This window comes from Aphelocoma coerulescens, chromosome 6, assembly GCF_041296385.1.
Source record: "Aphelocoma coerulescens isolate FSJ_1873_10779 chromosome 6, UR_Acoe_1.0, whole genome shotgun sequence".
In the NCBI taxonomy this organism is placed as follows: Eukaryota; Metazoa; Chordata; class Aves; order Passeriformes; family Corvidae; genus Aphelocoma; species Aphelocoma coerulescens.
Genome location: NC_091020.1, coordinates 18,269,027 through 18,294,296, shown reverse-complemented (window position 1 = coordinate 18,294,296; position 25,270 = coordinate 18,269,027). Strand labels below are relative to the sequence as shown.

Here is a 25,270-nt window from a genome sequence, read left to right as displayed (position 1 = left end):
CCCCCAAAAAAAAAAAGTCTAAAGCATGAACTAAGTAAGCACAGTTTATTTCACCATTAAGGTGACCAGACAATTATTATTTGGCACATTAAGTATTGTTTGCAAACTCTGTCAGTGATGATTGTGTCTTTTCCCAGATCTCTTGATATAAGGCTTTCATACAAATGTAGAGAAACTATGGGTGATGTGCACCATCCTATATCTTGTACCACTGTAAAAGTGTCCCCTCCCTTTCACCTGCCAAGTGCAGGCTTTGCTACTACCAGGTCACCCTGGCTTAACAGGAAATTTTATGGCAATCCTTTTGTGGCTTTTTGATAGAGACCTCAAAGAAAGACTGGTTTTGCTTTCAAAGTGCTTGTTAGGCAGAACACCTTATTCTTCTGCCAATGATTTCTTGACAAAGATGCCAGAGCCCTGCCAGCTGTGCTGTGGACTGTCTGCTGGTAGGCTGACACTGGGTGCCTTTGAACCTCCTGCTTGAGGATACTCAGATCTTGCTTTAAGAGAATTTAGTCCCTTCCTAAAGTCTTAGATCTGGCTACATCTCCAGTGAATTCTTCTTTTTAATACACTTTTTCTTCCAAGGGTAATTGCTTTCATAGCACTGCACTAATTTCACCAGAGCATGCAGAGTTCTGTTAAGATTATGGGAAAGATGAGGAGGGCAGTGACAGGACAAGGGGTAATGATTCTAAAGTGAAAGATGGCATGTTTAGAATTGTTATTATGAGAAGATACGTTATTATGAAGAAATTTTTTACTGTGAGGGTGGTGAGACACTGGAATAGGTTGCCCAGAGAACTTGTGGATGCCCCATCCCTGGAAGTGTTTAAGGCCTGGCTGGATGGGGCTTTGAGCAACCTGGCCTAGTGGAAGGTGTCCCTGCCAATGGCAGGAGGTTGGAATTAGATGATCTTTAAAATCCCTTTCAACCCAAACCATTCTATGATTTGGTGTTCTTACTTACTGTAGTGGTTTGGTTCAAAATATTGATTACTTCCTTATTTTCCTTCTGTGAGGTAAGAATTAGGAGAAAACAAAGCAAGCACAAAACTTAAAAGAATATAAAGAAGTTTATTACAAACCTAAAAGAAAGAAAGGTCAGACTACACCTTCAGAACACTTCTCTTCCCCCCACCTTTCTCCCTTCTCCAACTGACAATGTAAAAAGACAACCCTTGAGATTTTTTCAGTCAGTTTACCACCTCTATAATAATCTTTTTTTCAGTTCACTTAAGGAGAGGAGTCTCTCTTGCTCATGCTGTGGAGACATCTCCACAAGAAACAGTTCTCTCATAGCTTCAATGTCACAGCGAGACAGCCGCCCGGCTTGGTTCTCTGCTCACATGTGAAAGTCCCTTCCCTCGACTTACAGCTTTCCCCACAACTGCTTTTGAGGGTTCAATCTTGAGCTAATGGGGTACCATTTTAAGGTTGAGCTGTTCAGAAACAAACGTTCTCTTCACCCATCTCTGGAAGCATCTTCATCTCCAGGAACAGAGGTCTTCTTCTTCCCTGGGAGCAAGGGTCTTCATCACTTTCATCTCTCTCTGTTCAAGCTTCTCATGAAATCACAGCTACTTCAACATTTGCTTGTTTCAGTACAGGTACTTTTGCTCACAATTGCAGTTTGAACGCTCCACCCCCCCACGCTTTCATGAAATTACAACGGGTACTCTGATGTATCACAGTCCATCACCACCATAGCTTTACAACAGAATTTCAGCTTCTAAGCTTGAAGCATCTCCTCCTTCTCCTCTCTCGGGGTTTCAGCTCTTCCTTCTTCACTGACTTTGGTGTCTTTATGGTGTTTTCTTCATGTGCCTTCACCTTTTCTCTGACTTGGGAGAGGACTGATGTCTGCAGGCTTCATCTGTTCTGGAGGAAACTTACAACACTAAAAGGGTTAATCTCAGCCAGGCCTTGCAGCTGGAATTCCCTTAGCGCTGTTGGTCACATGAGCTTTGCCGGGCAGCGGCCTCAGATGAATTTCGGCCGCACTGGGAGGGCCTGGCCGTGCTGCGGGGCCCCCTGCGATGGCACAGGGCTCCGAGGCTCCGGGCTGGCTGTGTCCCGGCCGGCCCGGCCCGGCCCGCACTGAGGGGCTGTGCCGGGTGTCCAGCGAGCAGAAGCGGCTGAGATCTCAGCCAACCTCACCGCGGCTGAGCCGGCCGGGCCGCACCGAGCAGGGCCCGGCCCGGCCCCACTGGGCTGTGCCACAGGCCCCAGTTACCTGTCCAAAAGCTGGAAACAAGAGAGCTTTCCCGGGGTGTGTTCGTTCTTAAATGTGGATCACAGAGGCGTGTCAAGCTTCTTAAGTGGCTTTAAAAAGTTGCCAATATTCAAACTAGCCAGTTGTGGTTCTATTGGGTCTGGAGGAAGCTGTAAGCACCTGTTAGCAAAAGAATCACTTCCGTGACTGATGGAGCTCTCTTTAACTAAAACCCCAAACTATGCTAAACCATGACACCTTCCATCAAAAAAAGCTGGTGCCCTCATGCTGGGTTAATACTCAATGAGAGGATAAGTTTTTTGCAAAGTTCCCTCCTCATTCCATACAACTTAGATATATCATGCAGATAAATATTTGCACATTAAATCACATAGATAACTAAACCTCCGATATAAACACAATCTTTAGCTTAAAAAGTTTGAACCTACTCAGGAAAGCTGGAAAACGCCCATTAACTTCCGCAGCCTTCAAATTAGATCTTAGGGCTTGGGTCAAGGAAAGCACTTACGTATATCCTTAGTTTGAGCCCTCTGGGTAGTTCCACTGTCTGCAGTGGAGCCACTCTTTGTTCTCAAGCACACACTTGGTGAAAGGCTTTCCTGGGTCTAACCTGGACCATAAATTCACAGTCATTCTGGCTCTATCTTGTTTTATCAACTATGGTACATCAATTAATATCAGAAGATTAATTTCTCGATCTGTTTACCAAAGTGGGAGGGTAGCACTACTTCATTAGTCCTATGAGTTTCACATTTCAAAGTTTTGCTAAAGACTGAAGTAGAACACCATGGGACTGTGATTCAGGAGCCTTTTTTGAATTCTTCATACTGATGCTGACTGGATGCATGATTTTGGGTGACTCCCTTAGGTGTCAGAGATTTCAAGTTTCAGAGCTTATTACCTAGAGGAATGCAGAAACCAGAGACAACACAGAAGTCAAGTTTCCCTATTCGTCACATAGCAGGTATTCCTACACCTCACCAAGGAACTCCAGGGTAATGCCTGTTCTCCAACCCCATGATTTTACCACCAGAGATTAACTTTTCAGATCAAAGAAGAATCAAACCGTGAAACAGTGAAGTCATGTGCCCAAGTCCAGGTTCATTTAGAGGGTTAGCTCTTTGCTGTGGGTTTTGTTTTTGACCCCTAATTTCTAGTTACCTGAATTGAATTTATCAGATTGTTTATTTTTCTACTGCTTGCACAACTTATTGCAGTAAGTCATTTGATTCAGTATAGCAAGGTCTTTTTAGGTGACATGGGGAATCTTAGTCTGCTTATTTCTTATTATTATGAGTTACAATTAATTATTTATAGGAAAGCTGATTTTTAATTCCCTGAAATGAATAAATACACCAATAGGCAACCAGTGTGTTCTGTCATTGCATTAACCAGCAATGAACACCAGGCAGAAGGGGAAGTTCCCCTGGAGGTTTCAGGCTCCTGTGCTGATCCACTGACAGCACATGTACTTATTTCTAGCTATAGATACTCCTTTCGACACTGTGCACCAGAGTCTGAGGCATCGTCAAGCCCTGGCTTTGCTTGTCACCCCCAAGACTTTTTGCAGCCTGCAGATAATGCAGGTGCTGGGACCATCTCTTGGAGACTGGGGAATTCTGGTAATTGCAGGGCTTGAATAACCACATCTCTCTGCCTCTGAACAAAGACATACCGCACTACTGTGCGTGAGAGCATGGAGTGGCAGGGAGAATGAAGAACAATGCACAAATTGTATTGGGGTTCTTTCCCGTGGGATGCAGAAGCTTAACTTTTAATTGTAATTTGACTTTTTTCTATGTCTGCATCCTGTTCTAAGGTTATAAAAACATGTTTACTTTCTGTTAGCTATTGGGAAAGCTGGCTGTGGTATTCTCTTTACCTTGTAAATATTTGTGAATTTAACAAAGTGCTAAGGCATGGCTTTAAGCACAGATACCAGAGAACTCAGCTCTGTACAGTCTTATGTGTCCGGGTTCTTAATCTGCAGATTAGTCCCTGATGACGTGATTTTTGATACCTTTATGTAAAATAATCATTTAGAGAGTTCTGAGGGGAACAGCAAGTGATTTTTCTTGCTGCCATCTTTTCTCTAAACTTTAAATGGAACCTGTCTAAATTTCTCTCTAAAAGGAATTTTAGGACGAAATGCTTTTTGTAACCCTGTCTGTAATGTTTAGTATAGGACTTCTAGAAAGCAGATTTTTGTTGTGCCATTCATAGTCCTCTCTGCTCAGAGACTGGTGTATGTATCACAAATAAACAGCTTCCCCTAATTCAGGTTCTCTGTAGCTGTCATGCAGGGTTTTTTATGGAAACTGATCTGCAAGACGTCCAGACCTGAAGCTGCCCAATGCTAAGACCCTACATTTCGCAGCACCAGTGCACAAAGAGCACATAGATCTCATGTTTTATAATGCACAAATTTCTGTGAAAGTAGAGCTTTGCATTATCAACAAAGGATTTAATTACATGTGTCAGTGAATATGGAAAATAACTAAAGGCAAGCTTTTCTGGTTGTTGGAATCTTGTGGAGGAAGAAACTACTGCAAAACACTAAAAGGCTTTGAGAATAATTTTGTATTAATCCCATCTGTGGTTTTTAACTATCTAGCTCATGACATTGTGAAACCAGCCTAGGTTAATATTTTTCTACTTGTCCTTTGTTAGTTTCTGCTTCATTATCAGTATAATAAAATTATTTACATTTGAAGGTTTGAAGGTCTGAGCCAGTTCGGTAATGGTATCTTGTCATAGAATCACAGAAAAATAGAATTGAAAGGAATATTATGAGACTTTGCTTTTAGAAGTTTCTGTGTCCCTTATCTAGCAATGTATTTCCAGTATCTGAATGTAGCCATTAGATCAATATATAAGAACTTGGAGATCTTGCCTGTTTTTTCTTATTTGAGAACTCTAGTAAGATCAGTCAATGCCCAGGTTCCTCATGAGTGGTATCAATGTAGTCAAAAGCAATAAATAAATAAACTCCCTGTGCTAATATAAAGGTCTGATTATTGCCAATGGATTATTTAGTTACAACTTGGAAGAACAGGTTATCTTATTGTCATCTCCTTTCTCATGAATTCACTTGTAACAAAGATCATAGGAAATACAGTGGTATGACAAGGCTTTTTAATCCATTGGAAAAAAAATTAGTAAGAAAAGGGGAAATTAGTGGGGGTGTTTTACCTCTAAAGGCCTAGGGATAATAACTGAATAAATAACTGAATTCCAGTTTGGCGATTTGCACTGTGTATTTGTTCATGTTAGTGTGTTGTCTTCCAGCAAATCCTCAGTTCTGGCGTGGGTTTACTAAGGCTCATCCATTTTAAAGCTAAGGAGATTTTACTTGGCTTACGGTAAGCCTTGCACTTACTTCAGTAGGAAAAATAGGAGGAAGAGGTCCCTTTTTACTTGAAAGCCTGGGCATCAGCAGACCCCGCTGCAGCGCTCCGGTGGGGAATGATGGGCTGCAGACCCTCCTGCTATCCTCGACTTTGTTCCCAGCGTAGCGCAGGGCGCGCCGCGCACATGGCCCTTACAGGCCACGTCCGGTGTCTCAGCGACGGGTGCCAGACCCTGGACACAGCGGCGGCGGACAGACCCACCTCCCGCCGCTTCCCGGAACCGCGGGATTCCTGCGGCGCGGGTGGGACGGGACGGGAGCGAAGGGGAGGGGATGCGGTGGGAGGGGATGGGATGCGGTGGGAGAGGATGCGGTGGGAGGGGATGCGGTGGGAGGGGAGGGGATGCGGTGGGAGGGGATGCGGTGGGAGGGGAGGGGATGCGGTGGGAGGGGATGGGATGCGGTGGGAGGGGATGCGGTGGGAGGGGAGGGGATGCGGTGGGAGGCGATGCGGTGGGAGGGGAGGGGATGCGGTGGGAGGGGATGCGGTGGGAGGGGATGCGGTGGGAGGGGATGGGATGCGGTGGGAGGGGATGCGGTGGGAGGGGAGGGGATGCGGTGGGAGGGGAGGGGATGGGATGCGGTGGGAGGGGATGCGGTGGGAGGGGAGGGGATGCGGTGGCTCCGCCCACCCGCCGCGCGCGCCGCCTGGCGCCCCCTGCCGGCCCCGGGGTGCGCGCGGGCGGGGCGAGGTCACGTGACGGCGCTCAGCTGACCGCGGGGGAGCGGCGGCGCGAGCCCAGGGTGAGCGGCGGGACCGGGCCGGGCCGGGCGCGGCAGCGGCGGCGGCGGCCCCGCGGCTCACTGTCCTTCTCCCGCAGATGAACGGGGACGCGGCGGAGCCCGCGCCGGTGTGGGAGCGGCCCTGGTCGCTGGACGAGATCCGTAAGGGCAGCCAGAGCTGGTCCTTGGCCTCGGACGCCGGGGTGAGCGGTGCGGCCGGGACCGGGCCTGAGCCCGGCGCCGGAGGGGTGCGCGGGCCGCGGCCTCCCCGGGGCTTGGGGCCTTTGTGCGGGGCGGTGCTGCCGCCCGCTGGCCGGGGAGCGGCCGGGGATCTCGGGAAGGGCCCGCCGCAGGAAGAACGCAGCCTGCTGGGGCCCGGTGGCTCTCTCGTTGCTTTAACCCTCCGGTCCGGGCAGGAAAACTAAAATGAGGAGTTGGCCCGAACGGAGATGCGGAATGAATTGGCTGAGACTTGATCTTACGTGTTTGCGTGGGAGTGTTTCATTCTAAAGTGTGTGTATTTTGGTCCTCAGTTCTGCCTGTCTTACAAACCGTGCCAGAAGGAAAAAGAGTTGGTTGCTGACTACTGCTTTCCTTTGTTCTTGTCAACAGCTTCTGCGTTTTCTACAAGAGTTCTCTCAGCAAACCATTTCCAGGACACACGAAATCAAAAAACAAGTGGATGGATTGATTAATGAAACAAAAGCTACAGACTGTCGCCTTCATAATGTCTTCAATGACTTTCTTATGTTGTCGAACACGCAGTTCATAGAGAATGTGAGTGTGTTCTAGTACAACATCAAACTTGTACTCTTAATGTAGTGTGGAGAAGTGATTTAGCTTTTTGGCAAGTCTGAGGCTGATTTAGGGATGAAGTGATTTTTAATTGTGTTCTGTTAAAGGATATCCTAAGTCCCTTGTGAGTGATGTACTATCCAGTACTGGCAGGTTCCCTTTGCCTTTTCAGTGAATACATGACCTTGAGGTCAGAGTTTTGGTTTTAGTACTATGAATGAGTTGGGAATTCTGGGATGTCTTGGTTTATCTTCAAAAGTTGCATGAATGTAGCATTTGTCTGCACTTACTTGTCTAAATATGAGGAGCGTAATACAATGCTGTAAATTTGCCTAATGGTGTTATTTTACTCAAAAAGCATTTGGTGTTAAAGTTGTTGGCCTGCAAGCAGTTGACCACTAGGTGTGGTTATGATGATCATATTTTCTGGTTAATGTTGCCACTTTGTAGATATCTCTGTTTTGAAAGATAAAGCTAGGCTTGAAAGCCTGTTGCAACATTGTAGCACTAGAAGCACGTGTCTAATTAAGGTGGAGAGCTTTAACAGTATTTCAGATTTTTGGAGGGTTTTTTGGCACCATGAGTTTTATCAGGTATTTTGTTTTGATCAGCATTATTTCAGGCCATACGTGCCTCATCGTGGCATTATTATTGGAAAGATGGCGGCAGAGGAAAAGATAAAAAACTGGATTTGTATTGTGGGGTTTTTTTGGTGGTAGTGGGTTTTTTCAGAGCTGCAGTGTCTCTTCTGACCTAGCTTGGCTGTTCAGCATAATGATTCTGCTGAGAACAGTTTGTACCAAATGTTTTAAATCTCATGTGCTTACAGCTGTTTGTTGCCAAATTTAAGTGCACAGAAATAGGTCTTCATTTCTGATTGTCAGTTTAGTAAGTGAGAGATCTGTCTCTTCCCAGGGGATAACTGCACCTGTGTTTGAAATTTGGATTTAGGTTTGCAGGTTCCAGGGAGATACTTTATTCCACTTTGTCTCCTTGTAGCTGGTCCTACAAAAGAGTGCTAAGAGAGCTGGATGTGAGAGGTGTTGTGAACCGTCTCTGTGAGTACGGAAGAAAGCTACGAAATGACAGAAAACTAAAGGAAAATAGACAGCCTCTAAGTAAACTATGTATTCCACTCTGAAGGTGTCTAGAATAGCTTTATGCTGGGAGGGTTAAAACAGTGCATTTTTTAACATGTTCAGGTTAGTACGTTGGCAGACTTAAATTACCTCAGCTGCGTTGAGAGGCTGCCTATGGTATCTTCAGTGTGAAGACTTCAGTGCATGAAGGTGCTTAACATCACCCATGGCTTCCTTTTCTAATGTGTAATGAATTAATGTGTAATTAATTACACATTAACAGTATGTTTTGTGGTGGTACCTGTGATTTAGCCCCTGTAGTAGTACATTGTTCTTACGTGAATTAATTTTGCTTGACTTTTTAGAGAGTATATGATGAAGAAGTGGAAGAGCCTGTTCCCAAAGCTGATGTTGGAGACAAAACAGAGCAGGTAGTTAACTTCAGCTGCCTTGAGTGCTGTCACTATGTTTCCAGCCATTGTCTACCTTATCATTTTCAACCTTGCTTTGCATACATTTACAGCTTACAAACCAAACTCCTTCCTTTCTCCTTGAAGTCTCTCTGTTGGATAGTGTATGTCATTCAGACATAAAGTTGACAGTAACACTGGAGGCTACTACAGTGTGTGATCATCTCTTAGGGCCTCCCCAAGCTCAGTACTGTATCCAGCAGACAAGACTTATGCATTGATTTTTCAAGTGGTTATGCATGTTTTTTCAGCAAGAGGATTAAGGCCTTGGGCTGCCTTACTGGATTCATAGGTAGTGAATTGGGGAAGCAGAATCTGACTGGAATAATTCTAGGAATAAATAGAGCTCATAGAGCTTTATATATGTGTATATATATATTGCAATCTGGGTGTATTATACCCTGAATGTCCCCCCTAATAGTTTGGGAGCACAAATAAAACAATACTGTGCCAGTGTGGATGTTTAAAACATCTCTGTTTCTGGAGTGATGAAAATGAATTAAGCAAAAAAAAATACTTTGATTGTCCTTTGTGGGGTATGCCCAGCCGCTGACCCCATCACCAGCTGTAATAGTCCTTCTAATGCCTATAGTGAAAAAGCTTTCATTGTGCTAATTTGAAATTAACACTTTTGTATGTGCGTTGCAGTAAGATTGAGTCTTAAGTAAAGTGTAATGAACATGTGTTCTTTCTGTTACTAAAGGAGAAGACGCGGGAACAGAAGGAAGCTGATCTAATCCCTAAAATTCAAGAAGCAGTGAATTATGGGTTGCAGGTTCTGGACAGTGCATTTGAACAGCTAGACATCAAAGCAGGCAACTCTGACTCAGAAGAGGAAGAAAGTAATGAAAAAGTGGAACTGATACTTGAGCCAAAGGTACAGAGACCTGTTTTTGCTGGGTTTGTTTTGCTTTCTTGGGTTTGCTTTTTGCTTCTGTCAGCTGTATCACTGCGTTATTGTAAAGCTGATGTTACCTAAACCTGTCACCTAAAAATAGAATTTGATGATTGCATCTGAAGAAGTGCTCTTTCTGAGCTATTCTTTGTGTAGACTGCTTGTCTTGCAGTTAGGTTAGCATTAAGGTATGGCACCCTAAAGGAAGTTAGTTTAATGGAGTGAACTTGGAAGGGGAAGCCTCAATTCCGTGTGGGAGTGGGACATACTAATTTCATGCTTTTTAGGTACAAACTATATCTTTATGGGTGGTTTTTACTGTCCCAGTAGTTAAAAATCCAAGGTTCAGGTTTTGGGATAAGAGTCATACCTGTAAGTCTTTGCAAGGATATTCTTCTGTTAGATGGCATGTAGAAAACAAGTTGGGACTACACAAGTAGAAGTAGCCACTTTCTTTGACGGTGTTGAGGGGAATAAACCTCAGCTGGCCCACACAGTTGTATGTTGATTTGAAGCATATGTTTGGTGGGACTCTAAACAACCTTGTATTTTCCTCGAGTTGAAACAAGGAGTGTAAGACTTGTATCTTTGTTAGCCATGTAGAGCTGTTCAGAGATGTCAGAAAGACCTGATGTTGTCTCTTTCCAGGATCTCTATATTGACAGACCTTTACCTTACTTGATTGGCTCTCAGCAGTTTATGGAACAGGATGATGTTGGCCTTGGAGATCTCTCTAGTGAAGGTGTGTGCTGGCATGACCTTTTATTTCTATGCAAGTAATTAGCTTCTAATCCAAGATTTTTGTCTGTTTTAACTCACCACTTTGGTTATCCTGCGTAGTGTTCTTCTTGCATGTTTAGATGCAAGCTGTAATTAGCTGGGGAAAAAAATGTTCTTCATGCTGTAACAATCACTTTTCCAGTATACAAAGCAGTAACTTCTCAGTTACTTGTGCTTTGTGTATTAGAAATGCAAAGTGTTAAAATTTCATCAGCTTTCAAAGCTCTTTCAAACCACTGCCTACCCACTTGAATTTTAGTTTCCTTCCCAGAGTCTTTAAAGTCGCTTAAATGGTGACCACATTGTTCTGTGTCTGTCTGATCTTTTTTGTTTCCATTTAAATCAGAAGGATCAGTAGATAGTGATCGTGGAAGTGTAATTGACAGTGAAGAGAAGGATGAGGAGGTAAGTGGCAAGTACCAGCTGCTTTGCACAAACATTCCTTGCCTGTGAAGCCATTAACTACCTTGCTTTTTCATATTGGCTCTTAAGACACTACTGCACAATGTTTGTTCCATGTGTTGGTTGTGATAAGTATACTTCCTGTTATTGTTCTTGTGCAGTGGATTCCTCTGCAGCTTTCCAGAGGAACATTTATGTGGTATTGGCTCTAGCTGTTATTAAAGTAGAATACTTCAAACTGAAGTGTTTTATTCCACTCTAATTTAATTTTGTGAATCAAATCAGATTCTTACCAAAATTGCATCTACGGAGAACAAATCTGTTGTAAATTATAGTTACAAAGGATGGGATAGAGATTGACAGGAACAAGTTTAAAGTTTTAAGTATTGCTCTTCCAGGCTTTGCCTCATAAATCTGCTGCATTGGAATATCAGTTTCTGGTATGTTTTGCCTACTTAGGCTGGGATGTCTCTGCTTTCTAACTGTGCTGTGGAAGCAATCCCTTTCTCCTGAGATGCTTGCTTTTGGTGTCTTTGCTCACTTAAAGTGAAATCCCTGTTCAGTTACCCAGATGCAGTCACATGGAGCCTGCTGTCTTTGCTGAATTAGTGACTTTCTAGTGAGCTCCATTTGTAAAAATGGTCAGCAGTGGGGGAACAATTTCTTGGTCAGATCATGGTGAGGAGACCTGAATGTCCAAACTTCAGCAAGTTCAGAGTTTCTGAGCCCTCTCCCTTAACCACTGGACAAGGTAATGTGTGATACTTGCCTCTGTGTCCCTTGTGTTACAGGAATCAGATGATGAATTCGGAAACCCTAGTGAAGATGACCAAAAGACGGTATGGTTAAACACTCTGGTAGATACCTGAAAGACTTTACACTTGTGACACAGTGAGGATGCAAGAAAAAGGAGATGAGAGCTCTAGACAATTAACTATTGGCAGCTTTGTTAAGCCTGATTTTTATAACTTTTTATGGGAAGGTCCTGGCCAGATGGCACTGTGTTCTGAAAATGAGCCTGGGTTAGGCTTAAAGACATGCTTGCAAGCTGTCATTAGATGCAGGGCCTATGTGGGATGGCATTGTCTGATACGTGTTTTCCTCAGGAATCACTTGGGAGATTAGAGAGTTCAAAGAATCTACCCCAGGAAAACTAGGCTTCTGTGGGTTTATTTGGTTCTATAATTAAAATTCTAAACTTGCTGTGCAGGAGGCAAGGAACAGTACCGTTTGGGTATGACATGAAATCAGGGATGTGAACAGTATTAAATATTTGAACAGTATATCCATTTGGATAATGAACAAGAAGGGAAAAGAAATATTGAGATGGAAAAATTCAAGCCTGACTTTAATAATTGGTTTTAGAAGAAGGAATCTTAACCATGTTTAGATGTGCCACTGCAAAAGACTTATGTGGGGATTCTCAATCTGACGTGATTTAATGTCAAAAGAGCAATGTTGCAAAAAGCAACCCTTACTAAATCTGTGTATTAATAAAACAGTGTTGCTAAAGCACTCAGATGTTACTTTAAGCTGACCTTCATAGGGTAACTTTGTATGCCCGATGTATTTTAAGACAAGCAAGTATGTTTGTGTTACTGGTGGTTTAGTTCACTTCTGGGCCCTTGCCTGTGCCAGCCCTCAACTTTCATCCAGTTCACTTAATCTTTTTCACCCTCTTATTGACATGACTGAAACCAAGATGTGAGCATGTACTGTCTGTCATTCTGCTGTCCCCCCTAAGGATAGTGCAAGATGATAAATTTTTTTACTGGTTGATCGCAGTGTTTCTGTGTTAAGACTAAATACCAGGTCTTTAGTTTGTGTATGGTAGCGGTACACTCCTTGTGAGGGGAGCCTTTGTGTCCTCAGTCGCAGCATTCAGTAACAGCAGAGGGGGGTGGGGTGTGCTAGAGAATGCAGCAACTTGCTTGGAGCTAGAGGCACTCCTTCCTTACCTTTCAAAAGCTGTGAAGTACCCCAAATTGGCTGTTCCCATCCTTTCAGTAAGTTTGATTTGAATATTTTATCTAAGCAGATGTAGTTTTGTATGCGAACAGAATATTAATTGTTTTTTAGAGGATAGCCCAGATGAGTGATGAAGATGATGATGATGGCTGTGATCTCTTTGACTCTGAAAAAGAGGATGAAGAGGATGGAGACTTAGATGAAAGCACAAAGCCTGTGAGTAACTGTTGCCTTTTGGGAGAGGGAGATTTGACTTCCCGTATCAAAAATCTGGCCTTAGAGGGATTATAACGATAGCTCTCAAGTACCTGAAATGGAATCCTGTAGAAAGTGCCTCTAAAACTCCTGGATGGTCTTTTAACATGATTGTTCAGGCTTTACCCCTTTAAACTTGGGGATTCTTGCACCTGAAGCAAGTATCAAAGCTGTCTTTCAAGAACATTAAGAAATGGATTGTTGCATTTTTGTGAGGTGAAGGCCTTTTGCTTCTCCTGGTTACAAAGCAAGGTGACATTAAAAATTATGTGTTCATCAGAAACTAGAAATCATGAGGGTTTTTTTTATTCTTGATGCATGCCTAATCTCTGCTTTCTTAACAGAAAGCTGTATTGCTTCTTCTGGGGGCTTCAGGCAAAGTCTAGACAAGATATTGTACAAGTGAGGCCGTGGAATACAGTATTTATAATTGCAATTGCATCAAGTTGCTAAGTGGATCTTATATAAGAAATATGCTGTTATTTGTCCCTGCTGCTTAGAAAAAGAAGAGGCCAACATCATTTGCAGATGAGCTGGCAGCCCGAATCAAAGGAGAAGTGCCAGTCAGACAGGACGAAGAGCGTTCGTGTAAGTTACCTCCTAAGTTTTGAAGAGTGCTTGTGCAGTAATGGGGGACTCGTGAAAGTGTGGGACAGGAGGCTGTGGGTAACAATACATGAAGTTACACACATCTGTTATTTGAACATGTATTAGGTAAAAGCCTGACAAGAGGAACTGCAGACACTATGTTGTATTCTGAGAAACTCTTTGGCCATAACTCAGAGAACTGAATTGGAATTCTCTGAGAGTTATAGTGGGAAACACATTGCTTTCAGATGAGACAGGTCACTCTCAAAACACACATTACTGAAAAGGTTTTCTCTGCAATCTGATTCTCCCTCTGCGTGTTTGACCACATGTACTTTCCCCTGTTTCAGGTAAGTGTGTGGAAGCCAGTGGTCACCGTGGTCTTTCTGTGAGCTCTGCAATGGAAAACATCTCAAGCAGTAGATTGGGGCTTTCATGTGGTGTGGGTTGTTTGTTTTCTTTGTGGCCTAAATATACTGTTTTGAGGAACTTTTCCTCACTACTGTTATTCATGATATTTCAGACTAAATAATGCATTTACTTTAGTGTTGCTTTCAAAGGGAGAGACCTCAAATATTTAGTCTTGTAGCAAAGTAGCAGTTGAAAATAGATGGCTGAAGTTGAGTTGGCAAGTGCTTATGGGCCTGCTGTTGACCTGTAATATTGAGAAGATGAACAGACAGGAACTGTGTGTGTGTGTTCTTCCACAGTTCAATCAAACTAGGTCTGTGGATATCAAGAGTATAAAACCTACCAACTTACCCTGTTCAGTTACAGGGAAATCTTACAGTCATTGAAATAACCTTGTGATGGTTAGGCCAGAGGAGGTGAAACTCTGGCTTTGCTTTTGGTAGCTGAATGAAGACTAATAAATCTGGAGCCATTTGAGATGCTCAGAGGTTCTGCAAAGGTGTGGAACATGTACTGTCTGGAATACTGTGTTGCTTTCTGACATCTCAGGTGACACTAGTCTGCATGTGGACAACTGTGTTGAACCCCTAGTGCCTGACAGAATGATTCTATTACAATTTTAGGTACTGGTTTTAGAAACTGTATTTCATAGAACTGCTTCATCAGGCTGATTCATAGGAAAACACAGAGGTCAACTTGATTTGCTATTTTTTTAGGTTCTTTTTGCCATAGATTGATCTCAGACTGTAGGTAAAGGTGGATTAATTTTTCATTGAAACTTTCTTCTTAAAGCTCTGTCATCAGAAACCAATACAAGGAAAACCCCAAAAGAGAAGAAGGAAGTCAGAGTTCCATTGGATGGTAGGATATCCTCCTCTCTTGTTTCTGAATTGTGGCTGGATTGTAAAACACCACTTAAGAAATTGTGGCCTCTGCTATAGAACCTGGGTGGGATATCAGTGGGCATCCTTCCAGGCAAGTGTGTAAACAAATCTAGGTTGTGATGTGCATGTAAACAAGGCTGGAAACAGGCTTAGTGAGAGTTCTTCCTTTAACGTGGCCTTCTGGAGCAACTGCACACCCTAATCTGTCTTCAGCAGCTTCTCTGTATATATTGTGCTTATAAGAGAGAGCAGATGGAACCAAAGCAATTTTTGTTTAGGTTGTCTCTAATCCCCTTTCCTGAAACTTGATCAGTCTTACCATAGCTCATAGGTCCTGTACTTTCTAGATGAAGATGACGATATCTTCAAGCCTCCTAAGCTGACTGATGAGGACTTCACACTGTTTGGTTCAAGGGGTGGCCTCTTCAGTGGTGGAACAGGCCTCTTTGATGATGAAGAGGTGAGAATGCTGGAGATTATAAAAATGGAGTGTTTCCCTCTTCTAAAAACAAACCAAAAGATCCCTAAAAACTCCCACCTCTGGAAGACAGAGAGGGCAAACAGCATTTTGTTGCTTGGTAATATTCAGGTGTTGTGGAATAGTACAGCTTTCCAGTGGGGAAACAGAACTACACAAGTGACAGACTTACGTTCGCCTTGGCACAATGTCCTCCCTTCTGCAGCGGTGCTGATGAGAGATGCAAGCGTGGTTCAAGCTCTGTTATTAGACACATTCTGATTCCAGGAGAGCTTAATCAGCCCCTTACTTTCAGCTGTAGTGGTAAACCAAATGCCATCCAGTTTATTTATTTTAAATAAGGAGATTTCTATTCAAATGCCTGTGAGAATACTGATTTTTGTCATTCTCTCTCTGATTGTCAGAGAAGTGTAAAGGAAAGAGAGCCCTGAATGATGCCATTCACACTTTATCTTTCACGTACCATGTGCGGACACTGCTGCTGCTGAGTTTCTCTCTGTACTGTTAAAAGTTTCCTATTGCAATTATGCTGTGTTGTTTCATCTAGTTGTTTTACAGTTCCTGAGATGTCTATGTTGGCAAGAAAAGTTCACCCTAAGTTTACTCCTGTGGTACCTAGAGCTGAGTTGGGGAAGAAATGGTGTGAAGTGCATTTCTGAACTTATTTTACCACTGTGCATGGGAAAGGGTGTAGAAACCTGATGTCAAGGTGCTTAAGATTTAAGAGTGCGATAGTACAGCTGCGTAAAGCAAATGATTGTCTCTGAGGCAGCTGATACTGGTGACAGTCAAGGTTAGTCCAGAGCAGTAGTCAAGTTGTTGCTTTTGTGGGATGTTGTGTTCATTGTTGCCACTAGAACAAAAGTCAAGTGTTCCTTGGAGTTGAGGAGGTATTAGACCAAAATTTGGAAGGAGGCCTCATGTTTCTCAAGCTTCCCATGCCCATCTACTAGAATATGGCCAAAAAGCACCAAACAGGGGCTTTGTGTGTAGGGAAGGGGATTAGTTCTGTGCAATGCTCTTCATTCAAACACAGTCTTTATTGAAAAAATGTTCTTTCTTTTTTTTAGGTGGCAGACAATAGCTTAAAAAGAACATTAAGAAACATAATCTGATAGTGCAAGACAGCTTTGTGTCAGTGCAAATTTGGATGAAGCCATCACTGGTTGCCTCTTGGTGACTTACTACTAAGACTACTTTCCTCATCTGTGTAGACACAGGACAGCCGAGCAGATCTATCTGTGATTGCTGCCTGCCTGCATATGCCTGTTCTTGGTTTTCCATTATCTAAAGTTAAACGTCTCAGAAAGGTGACTTAGCTTCACTTACCTTGTGCACTGGAGGAGGCCACACTGTACCAGCAGGCAGGCACAGCAGGGCAACAGGCAAATAATAACTGATAAATGTGCAATTGATCACTGACACCTCTGCCACACTCCTGCACTCCCCTGCTCTTTCTGAAGTGTTTTGCCTTCCTTCTACAAAGCTATATAAAAAGACCATGCATTTTGAGTCTCCAGGAAGGCAACCTCTAATACCCAATTCCCATAAGAGGGAGGCTTTCAAGAATTTAAGTGGTCAGTACTCACAAGATCTGGAGGTTTCCTGGAAATCCAGGCTGTGATTGTTGGAGATTGGTACAGGGCACTGCAACCTGAACACAAGAACTTCTGTGTGAGTGTCCTGCAAGGCTTTGGAGCTGTAATATATTTCTCTGCACCATTATGGTATCTTAACATCTTAGTAGCAGTGTAAATCATTCATTTTATCCACATGAAGTTCAGGAGTATTTTTATACTTGTCCTGACCTGAATTTTTCCCTCAAACCTTACTGTATAAACTTCAGTAGGAAAGCTTAGAAGGGTATAATCAAGACCTAACCAGCTGTAGATTAATTAGTATAAGTCCTTGGAGATGTGCAAATAAAAGGTTATTCCTTCTCTTCAGCAAACAGACGTGATCAGTAAATTCAATTTTAGAAGAGAGCTGCTTTTCTGAACGTATACACTCAAGTTAACAGTTGAATACCTAGGTTTAAGTCTGTATTTGCAGACATCGTTTTGAGATGGGAATGGTGATTACCTCTTCTGTCTTGGCTTAGAAGTGGACATTCAATATGGGAAAATCAGCACCTGTCATTTCCTACAAAAACAAATTCACCACTTCCCCCCCTTTGCATTTTCATCTATCATTAGAGTGATCTTTTTGCTGAAGCACCAAAAGGAGAAGAATCAAAAGAGAGAGAGGAGCGAGTCCCAGTAAGTGAAGGTAAGAACCAACAGTTGCCTCCTGTAGTCTTGTCCATACTGTGATTTATTGCTGCTAGCAGCTAGACTGTTTTGTTCCCAAACTAGAAAGCTTGGTGTAGCAATTGTAGAGCAAGTCTCCTCTCCTCACCAGCCTTAACAGAGAACAGCTGTGTTGAATTTTACATGTGTTTGTTCGCTATGATCTGTTACACACTCCTACTCTCCTAGAGCTGAAAGGATGTCACTGCTGTTGGCAGAGCTTTCTGCGTGTGCTGGGTTCCTGCTTCTCAAGTGAATATTGCAGGATCCAGTTGTGGGTTTGAGGGGAGCAAAGATTTCTTCTTGCAGAATAATTTACATGAGTTTCTCACTAGGTGCATATCTAGACCCTTAAGGACTCTGAGCACATATTCTGTATTGCAGAGCTTTTCCTGAAGCACTGTATTTGATGAATTTTTAGATATGTGTTGGGAGACTAAGCCATTTTTTCATTTTATTTTGAATGTATTGTATTGAAGTGGTATTGAGTGCATGAATGTGAACCGTTGTAAATAATGCTGTGTGTAAACGTGTAATGTGCTTATAAGCTTCAGTGCAGTAGAGCTGTTCTGTGGAGTTTAAATGGAAGAAAAATAGACTGTTAAATATATTTGCAAAAGCCCAGAAGTTTGAGAAGAATGCGTAAAGAGTTCTGAGCTGTTAAGAAAGAAAAAGCAGCTCAGACAACTTCTTGGATTCCTGTTTCTGTGGTAGAGTTCTGAAGGCTTTGACAGCATAAAACAAGTGCATCCATTTGTATTGTACTTCCTATGATTTCAGCATCCTCTACAAAGTCCTTAAAGAAAGTTCCTGCAGGTGCAGTATTTCTGTTTCCAGGTATGATTTATTCAATAGCCAATTGCTTCATGCACAAAATGGTCTTTTCTTTAAAACCTACTGCAGAGGTTTTAAAGAAAGAACTGTCCAAATACAGCAGCACCGCATTGCTTGATCATATGCTTAATGACAAATACAGATGCTTCTACCATGCTAAGCCTAAACTGCAGCATGCTTTATGGATAATCAAAGATTCTGGAGGAGCTCTGAAGGTAGATGTCACAGATGGCAGATATTAGCAACTGTCAGCTTCAAGTGTTGTGCTCTGAACTTTTAAGAATGTGTCACTTCAACTGATATTATACAGCTTAATTCTGCTGTGCATGCAGTCACAGCTTCCATCTGTACTCTGAGAAGGAAGTGCATTTTGATCTTTCACGTTTGATCGTATTCCCTTGGGTTAGCAGAAGTACAGTTTAAACATCAAGTTCCTATGTTTGGACCAGTCTTGTTTTTCTGGTTTTGATTAGGAGGATCTGCATACATGGGGAAGGACCAAATCTATAACTTGAAGCTAAAAATAAAAAAGAGTTGTATTAAGATCTCTGTTTCATATCAGAATCCAAGCTATCAATGAAAAGAAACATGTCCCCAGTCTTTTTGAATTTACTGACAAAGATTTCTGTCAGTAAATTCATGCACGCTCTTCAGTTGATGGAGGTACCTGAATATTAAGTTTTGGCCTTTATTAAGAAAGGCCTGTTTTAAGACTGAGTTAACTGAGCCCTCAGTCAGCATGATTTTTAGAGTAGAAAGTACACAAATACAGCCTTTTTACTCCAGGGTCAAAGATACATGTCAACAATGGGACTACTACATAATTGTAAAACTCAATAGCAGAGTTTAAAACAGCAGTTTGATGTGTGGGATTTTTTTATCCTTTGTTCTTTCTTGGATGTACTGTTGCATAAGCAGTGAGTTTAGTCTTTAGTTGCTCCTTCTCAATAACTTGTAGACAGGCTTAAGTCACCAGAGAAAAGCCAAGATTGAGGCTCCTTTGCTGTTCCAGTGAACAGTTTGTTTAGGAACTCAAGAATCCTTAGTCATTAACCAAATTTTGTGGCTGTATTCCTGTCAATCCTGAGGCACTTTGTAATTGCATAATACACTTTTTTTTAATCATAACCTGCTGCTGGTCAGAATTTATGCAGTCTGCTGACTTAACCAAATAGCAGTTGTTCTACTTTTTGCCAAACTTTCATTTAAGTATCTCCCCACCTCCGTTTCATTTCCAAGCATCTACACATGAGAAGCAAAAAGACAGGCTTAGACCATTAGAAGGGTTTGCAGATGATCATGCACTTATCACTGAGGCTGGACATTTCCACAGCAGTTGTAGAAGGAACAGTTGCTCTGGCTGACTAATTAATCAGTGCCAGATCTGGTGTGCTCAGGGATCTCACAGCCAAACCCAGCCTCATACTGCAGTACTGCTGGTGGGCTCACAGGGCATGTGCAGCTCCTGGGAAGAACTCAGTCACCTGTCCTTCCCTCTCCCCAAGCACCTTACCACTTTTATTGGGCCACAGTGCTGTGGTGTACTAGTTAGTAGAGTAGGATTCTCTACTAGAGTAGGTTTGGGAAGCAATGATGAGCAGGTTAGAGGAAGAAATGGCTGCAGTGAGAGTGAGGGACTGTCTGTCTGTGACTTGGCTTTATCAGAATGTGTCTAGCTAATGCTTTCGATGTGGCATTGTTGCAGGAGTGCCTTAAAAGTTGCTGAGATGGAAACTATGCCTGGTGCCACTTACTATGGCTCAAGTTCAGCCTTTTGTTAACTCTGGCAATGCTATTTTGATTTTTTTTCTGCCCCCATCTGACCTGCAGGAGGAAGTGATGTGTTTAGTTCCACGGTAATTGGGGAAAAAGACAAGAAATCTGCAGCACAGAGCACAGAAAAAACTCCTAAACAACCTGGAAAAGTTGTTCTATTTGATGATGATGATGATGGTGACTTCTTTGTGGAAGCAACTAAAAAGCCTCCAGATCCAGGTACCTCTAAACATTTTTAGTGAAAGATTAAATACTGAAGGTCATCAAAATTCAAACTGGTAGGAACCAGTGAATTATAGAATTCAAACCTTCATCACTGCTACTTCTGCTTGGGTTTTGAGGGGCTGTGTTTTTGGTTGGTTTGGGGTGTTTTGTTGTGGAGGGGGTTTTTTGTCATTGGTATTTCTTTTCATTAGAGTGGTGTGGTGCTGGTTTGTTTGTACATGCTCTCTGACTTTTGTCACTAGGGATGCTCCTTCTACCACTAGGGCACTGTCTAGACTTGAATTGGGACAGGCTTTATTCACACAGCCTTGAATCTTTGTGCCAAACATTCCCTATTGGCAGGCTCTAGGCCTGTGCTAAGCCAATACAAAGCACTGCCTTTAGAGGTGGCAGCTGACTCAGCTGCTTGCCTGCGTATTCTGTCACCAGTGCTTTCAGGGATGTTTCACTTTGAGAGCTTGTCTGGCTTTTTCTCTCGAAGGCTCCTGATGCTGGTCATTGTTAAACAGTATGGTACCTTCTGAGACTCTGGTATCGTCTCCTGTTCTGTATTCCTCATTCCCTGTTTGTTTTGTCTCTATGTAGTCAAGTCCACAGCTGACCTATTTGATGATGATGATGAAGGTGACTTATTCAAGGAGAAACCTGCCATTCCTTCTGTGGTTGCTGGCACAACTAGACAAACAGAAAGCCACAGGGAGGCAATCATGAAAAAAATGGTAATGGTATATAAATTGATTGTATGGCTAAGGTTTTAGGAAAAAGCTACTAGTGCAGTTGAAGTAGTCTTTCCATGTACAACAGTATGAAAGTGACATATTTATGATACAGGAATAGGTTCATAGGGTCTTCCATAATTTAATGCTTCAGTGGTCCTTAAATGCCTTTTGCCTTTTAAACTTGGGGTTTATTTGAGGTTTTTATTTGTGTGGGCAGTGATTGAAAGAATCTTATTAAGGCAGGATTGAAATGAGAGCAAAGTGAGAAGCTTCTGATAATAAAAAATGTTTATGAAGTTCATGGCTGAAATGAAACCAGCCGGTGTTACGCACCTTTGGTGTCACAGTTCTGTGCTGCAGAGACTGTCTGCTCTTACACCAGCCAGTGGTAGCAACTTAACTGGTAACCCATTGTTTGTGTGTATTACGGGAGAGGAGGGTGCGTGCCACAGTTCTACCTAAGCATATACAAAACTTGCAGTGTTTAGAAAACTGTTTTTCCGCTGCAAACTCCTAAGTTGTAGAAAGTTCTAAATGTGGTCCTGAGCACATATGTAGAGAGTTACAAGAACCTCCTAATACCCACTCCACTTTCAGAACAGTGCCTTGAGGAAAGTAGTAATGCTCTTTGTTTCTGTGGTAGATATGGTATATACTTATTTTATACTTACTTTGTGTCCAATAAGTATTTGAACATAATTAGCTACAGTGACTCTTCTCCCCTCTGGACTGAGAAGTGTACAGTGCTGGGGATGTCTAATGTAAATTGCTGTAGCACTTTCTCCATATTGTCCTATGAGAAGCACCTGAACCACAGGGACCAAAGCCAGCTTCTATTTCTGCTGCAGTGCAAGAGTATCCATGATCAATGAAGCAGGAGCAGTGATGGGAGGGATCTCATAGCACCTGGCTTTCCTGGAGAAGAGGATGAGAACTGATTTAGCAGCACCCCTCCTGCTCAGTCAGGAAGAGAGGGCTGTTTTATACTCCAAGCTTTATGACAGTAGTGCTTGGGTCTGGGATCGTTCTAAGTTTAATGGCAATATAGCTGGTGGCAGGCTGGGGATGTGCTGTGATAATGCAGGAAATGATGGCTGGCACAAACTGCCCTCTTCCTTTATGAAACACAGCTTGTTAAAAGAAATTTTCCTTTAGCTCACGAGGCCTGGCATGAGTTGCTGCATACATTCTTCTGCTGAGAAGGATGGTGTGGCAGAGGAGGCCTGTGGTAAGAACTGCAAGTCACTTGTGCGTAGTTCTGGCTGCATGTGACAAACTTGTTCAGCACATGAGTTTTGGACTTCTGCCCATGGGTGAACAAGCTTGTGTTCTGTCCCTTCAGCTGCTGGGATTTTGCCATCAGCATGCCTCTTTGCAGAGATCTGTCATGGTTTAGGAAAGGTACTTCCCAGTTTAGTGCCCCCACTGAAACCACGCTGCTGCTCACTCCTGCCACCCCTGTCTCCCTGTGGAAGGTTGGAGAGGAGAGTTGGGAGCCAAAAGGTAAAGATCAGGGGTTGAGATAAAACCGATTTCCTTGACAGAGCAATGAGCTAAGAGAGCAAACAGTAACAGCAGCAATACTAATGACAGAAGGTACAAGAAAGAGGCAAATGATTCCGCTGCCTCTGCCACACTGAGCTGACTCAGAAGAGGAGCCCTTCTCCCTGGAAGAGACTCCCTTCCCCCCCATCCCCAGCTATGATATGAGGTGGTGTAGAATAACTTCTGGGTCCCTGCTGGCTACTGCAAAAAATGTGTCATATCATGTGCCAGCCCTTACTGAATCTAAATGAGTGCTGATGCAGTGTCTTTGTTTGTCCTAAAGAGTCAGCCATCTTCAGGTGAGGACTTCAAGCCTTTATCTGAAACGCCTCCAAGAAAACAGAGGGGTCTTTTCTCTGATGAGGAGGATTCTGAAGTGAGTATTTAAGAAATCCCTACAGAAAATCCCTACAGAAATCCTTGGGATCTGAGTCATCCTGACTTCAGTCCACTTGTATCTGGGGACTCTTTATGCATTTCATAGGACTGGGAAACCTGACAACATGCACCTACTCCCAGCCATTCTGAAAGTGCCTTCTTGCTCCAAGAGTGAAAGCTCTGTGATTGTTTTCCCTGTCTTTAGAGAGTTAAACATTTGTGGTACACACAGGCATAAATTAAAAGCCTGGAGATAGGAAGGAGCAGCAAATGAAGAATAAGAATCATTAAAGACTGCATATGTTTCATTTTGGGTTTTTGGCTTTCAGCTAGCAATTAACCTGCTAAAATGAGGAAAATCCCTGTGCAGTTGCAAGTGGCTGGTACATCAGATAGGGCATTCACTACTTCAGAGGCACTCTAAACATCTTTTTTCATAAGGAAAAACATGAATGACCCCTTTAGAGTTCTTAAATGTATAGCCTTGCTTTGCAAAGTGACATTTCTTTGGTTTGCACAGGATTTGTTTTCATCAAGTAAACCTGTGAAGTCCAAAGCTACATCTCTCCCCACCAGCAAGTCCATGACAAAAGCTCCACTTTCCTTGTTTGATGATGATGAAGAGGTATGTACCATTTCCCAGTACTGCCTTTGTGTGTGAACCCACCTGCACAGGCTGTTGCAAATGCAGCAGGAAATATTCAGAAGTTTACAACACTGGGCTTGCAAATGGAGCACTAAATTGATCTTGCATTGTGCAGCATTCTGAGCATGTGGACAGCACTGTGGTGGATGGTGGGAGTGGAGAGTCTTGCAAGTTCTTGGGGTCTTCTTCGTAGTTTGCAGTCAGTGCATTTCACCTCTGGACCTAAATATGAAGGATGTTATCTGTCTGACTGACAGGACTGAGCAGGTCTGACTGTTCTACTGAGCAGTAGAACAAATATGAGCTGCAAGAAGCTGTTTTGTCCTAAACCTGTGGTACTTGTCACATGGATGACTTCTTGCTTCTCTTGTCATGCCTGTTGAATTCCTTTTTTCTCACTCTTCGCTGGGTAAGAATTGTGACTGCTAGCATGGAAACTGAGGTCAGAGCACAAGTTTGTGTAAGAAACATTAAAAAATTTGAATTAGTGTGTGCGCTTTTTTAATCTTTTTACCCAGTGGTAATTGTTCAGCTTGCTTAATGCCTGTCCTCAGAATGGGATTCATTCTCCATTTCGTTATATGGGTTACAAACAGTGCCCCATTGTGTTGGCTGCTGTGCTACAGAATTGCTGAGTGGTGGTTTTTGGCTGCTGATCAAGTCTTGTGGTGGAGAATCTGTGGGCCAGAACCAGGCTATGTGCTCAAAGGCTTCTGGTCTATCAAATGCTGCATGTGTAGAATTCCTTGTACCAGAATATGGTGTTAAACTTAAAACTGTCTTCAAAAAACACCATTTCTCTATCCTACTTATATGAGAAGTGGATGGCAACAGTATCTTACATGCTGATGACTGCTCAATGAGCTTTTCATTGTAGCTTTAGCTTTTGATTTTTTTATAACTTTTTTTCTTAAGGATCTCTTTGGTGTGGGACCTGCCAAGAAGCACCAGGAAAAGCCTTCAGAAGAGAGAGCAAAACAGTCAGGCCCTCTCAAGAAAGCCTCCAGCTTATTGTTCAGCAGTGATGAGGAGGTACTGAGGAGTGAGATTTTGGTGAAAGTTACTAGGCTTTATGCTGAGCAAAGCATAAAACTTCTGAGAAGGGAACCACAGACCAACTCTGCTGTGTCCACATGCCATGCCTGCCCCTATCCTTTGATTTGTTTGCAGCTGAGGAGGCTGATCCTTGATCCAAATTTTTAAAGGATCTAGGTAATAGAAGTCATGTGGAAAAGAAAATCAGCATTTTCAATGTAATATATAGAAAGTCTGATAGCAAATGGAGACTGTTGCCAACAAATCTGACTTAGAAACACTAAAAGGGAAAAATAAGTTTGTTCTTACTGCTTTAAATTCTGTAAGGAAAGTTTAGCAGTTCTAGAATAGATAAGACTGAGATTGTTGAGATTTTCTTTTTTTAGGGTTTTGGGTTGGGTTTCTTTTGTATGTGGTTTTGTGTATTGGAATTTTTATTTGCTGAAGTTTT

At 42.7% G+C, this 25,270-nt stretch overlaps 1 protein-coding gene across 5 annotated transcripts in view; it reads left to right on the top strand.

The window, feature by feature from the left end:
• Nucleotides 1-6,305: 6,305 nt before the first annotated feature.
• The window catches only part of WASHC2C (WASH complex subunit 2C), a 37,131-nt gene continuing 18,166 nt past the window's right edge, over nucleotides 6,306-25,270 (top strand). For 2 of the 5 annotated variants that reach the window (XM_069019549.1, XM_069019545.1), the window contains exons 1-19: nucleotides 6,306-6,389; nucleotides 6,467-6,571; nucleotides 6,981-7,145; nucleotides 8,608-8,676; nucleotides 9,419-9,589; nucleotides 10,256-10,349; nucleotides 10,734-10,792; nucleotides 11,581-11,628; nucleotides 12,869-12,973; nucleotides 13,513-13,600; nucleotides 14,804-14,872; nucleotides 15,243-15,355; nucleotides 17,569-17,641; nucleotides 18,442-18,498; nucleotides 20,326-20,490; nucleotides 21,082-21,215; nucleotides 23,044-23,136; nucleotides 23,659-23,763; nucleotides 24,700-24,816. In XM_069019549.1, the coding sequence (XP_068875650.1) occupies nucleotides 6,467-6,571; nucleotides 6,981-7,145; nucleotides 8,608-8,676; nucleotides 9,419-9,589; nucleotides 10,256-10,349; nucleotides 10,734-10,792; nucleotides 11,581-11,628; nucleotides 12,869-12,973; nucleotides 13,513-13,600; nucleotides 14,804-14,872; nucleotides 15,243-15,355; nucleotides 17,569-17,641; nucleotides 18,442-18,498; nucleotides 20,326-20,490; nucleotides 21,082-21,215; nucleotides 23,044-23,136; nucleotides 23,659-23,763; nucleotides 24,700-24,816 (1,830 nt within the window). In that variant the 5' untranslated portion in view covers nucleotides 6,306-6,389. The other 3 variants (XM_069019547.1, XM_069019548.1, XM_069019546.1) reach the window with 3 other exon arrangements.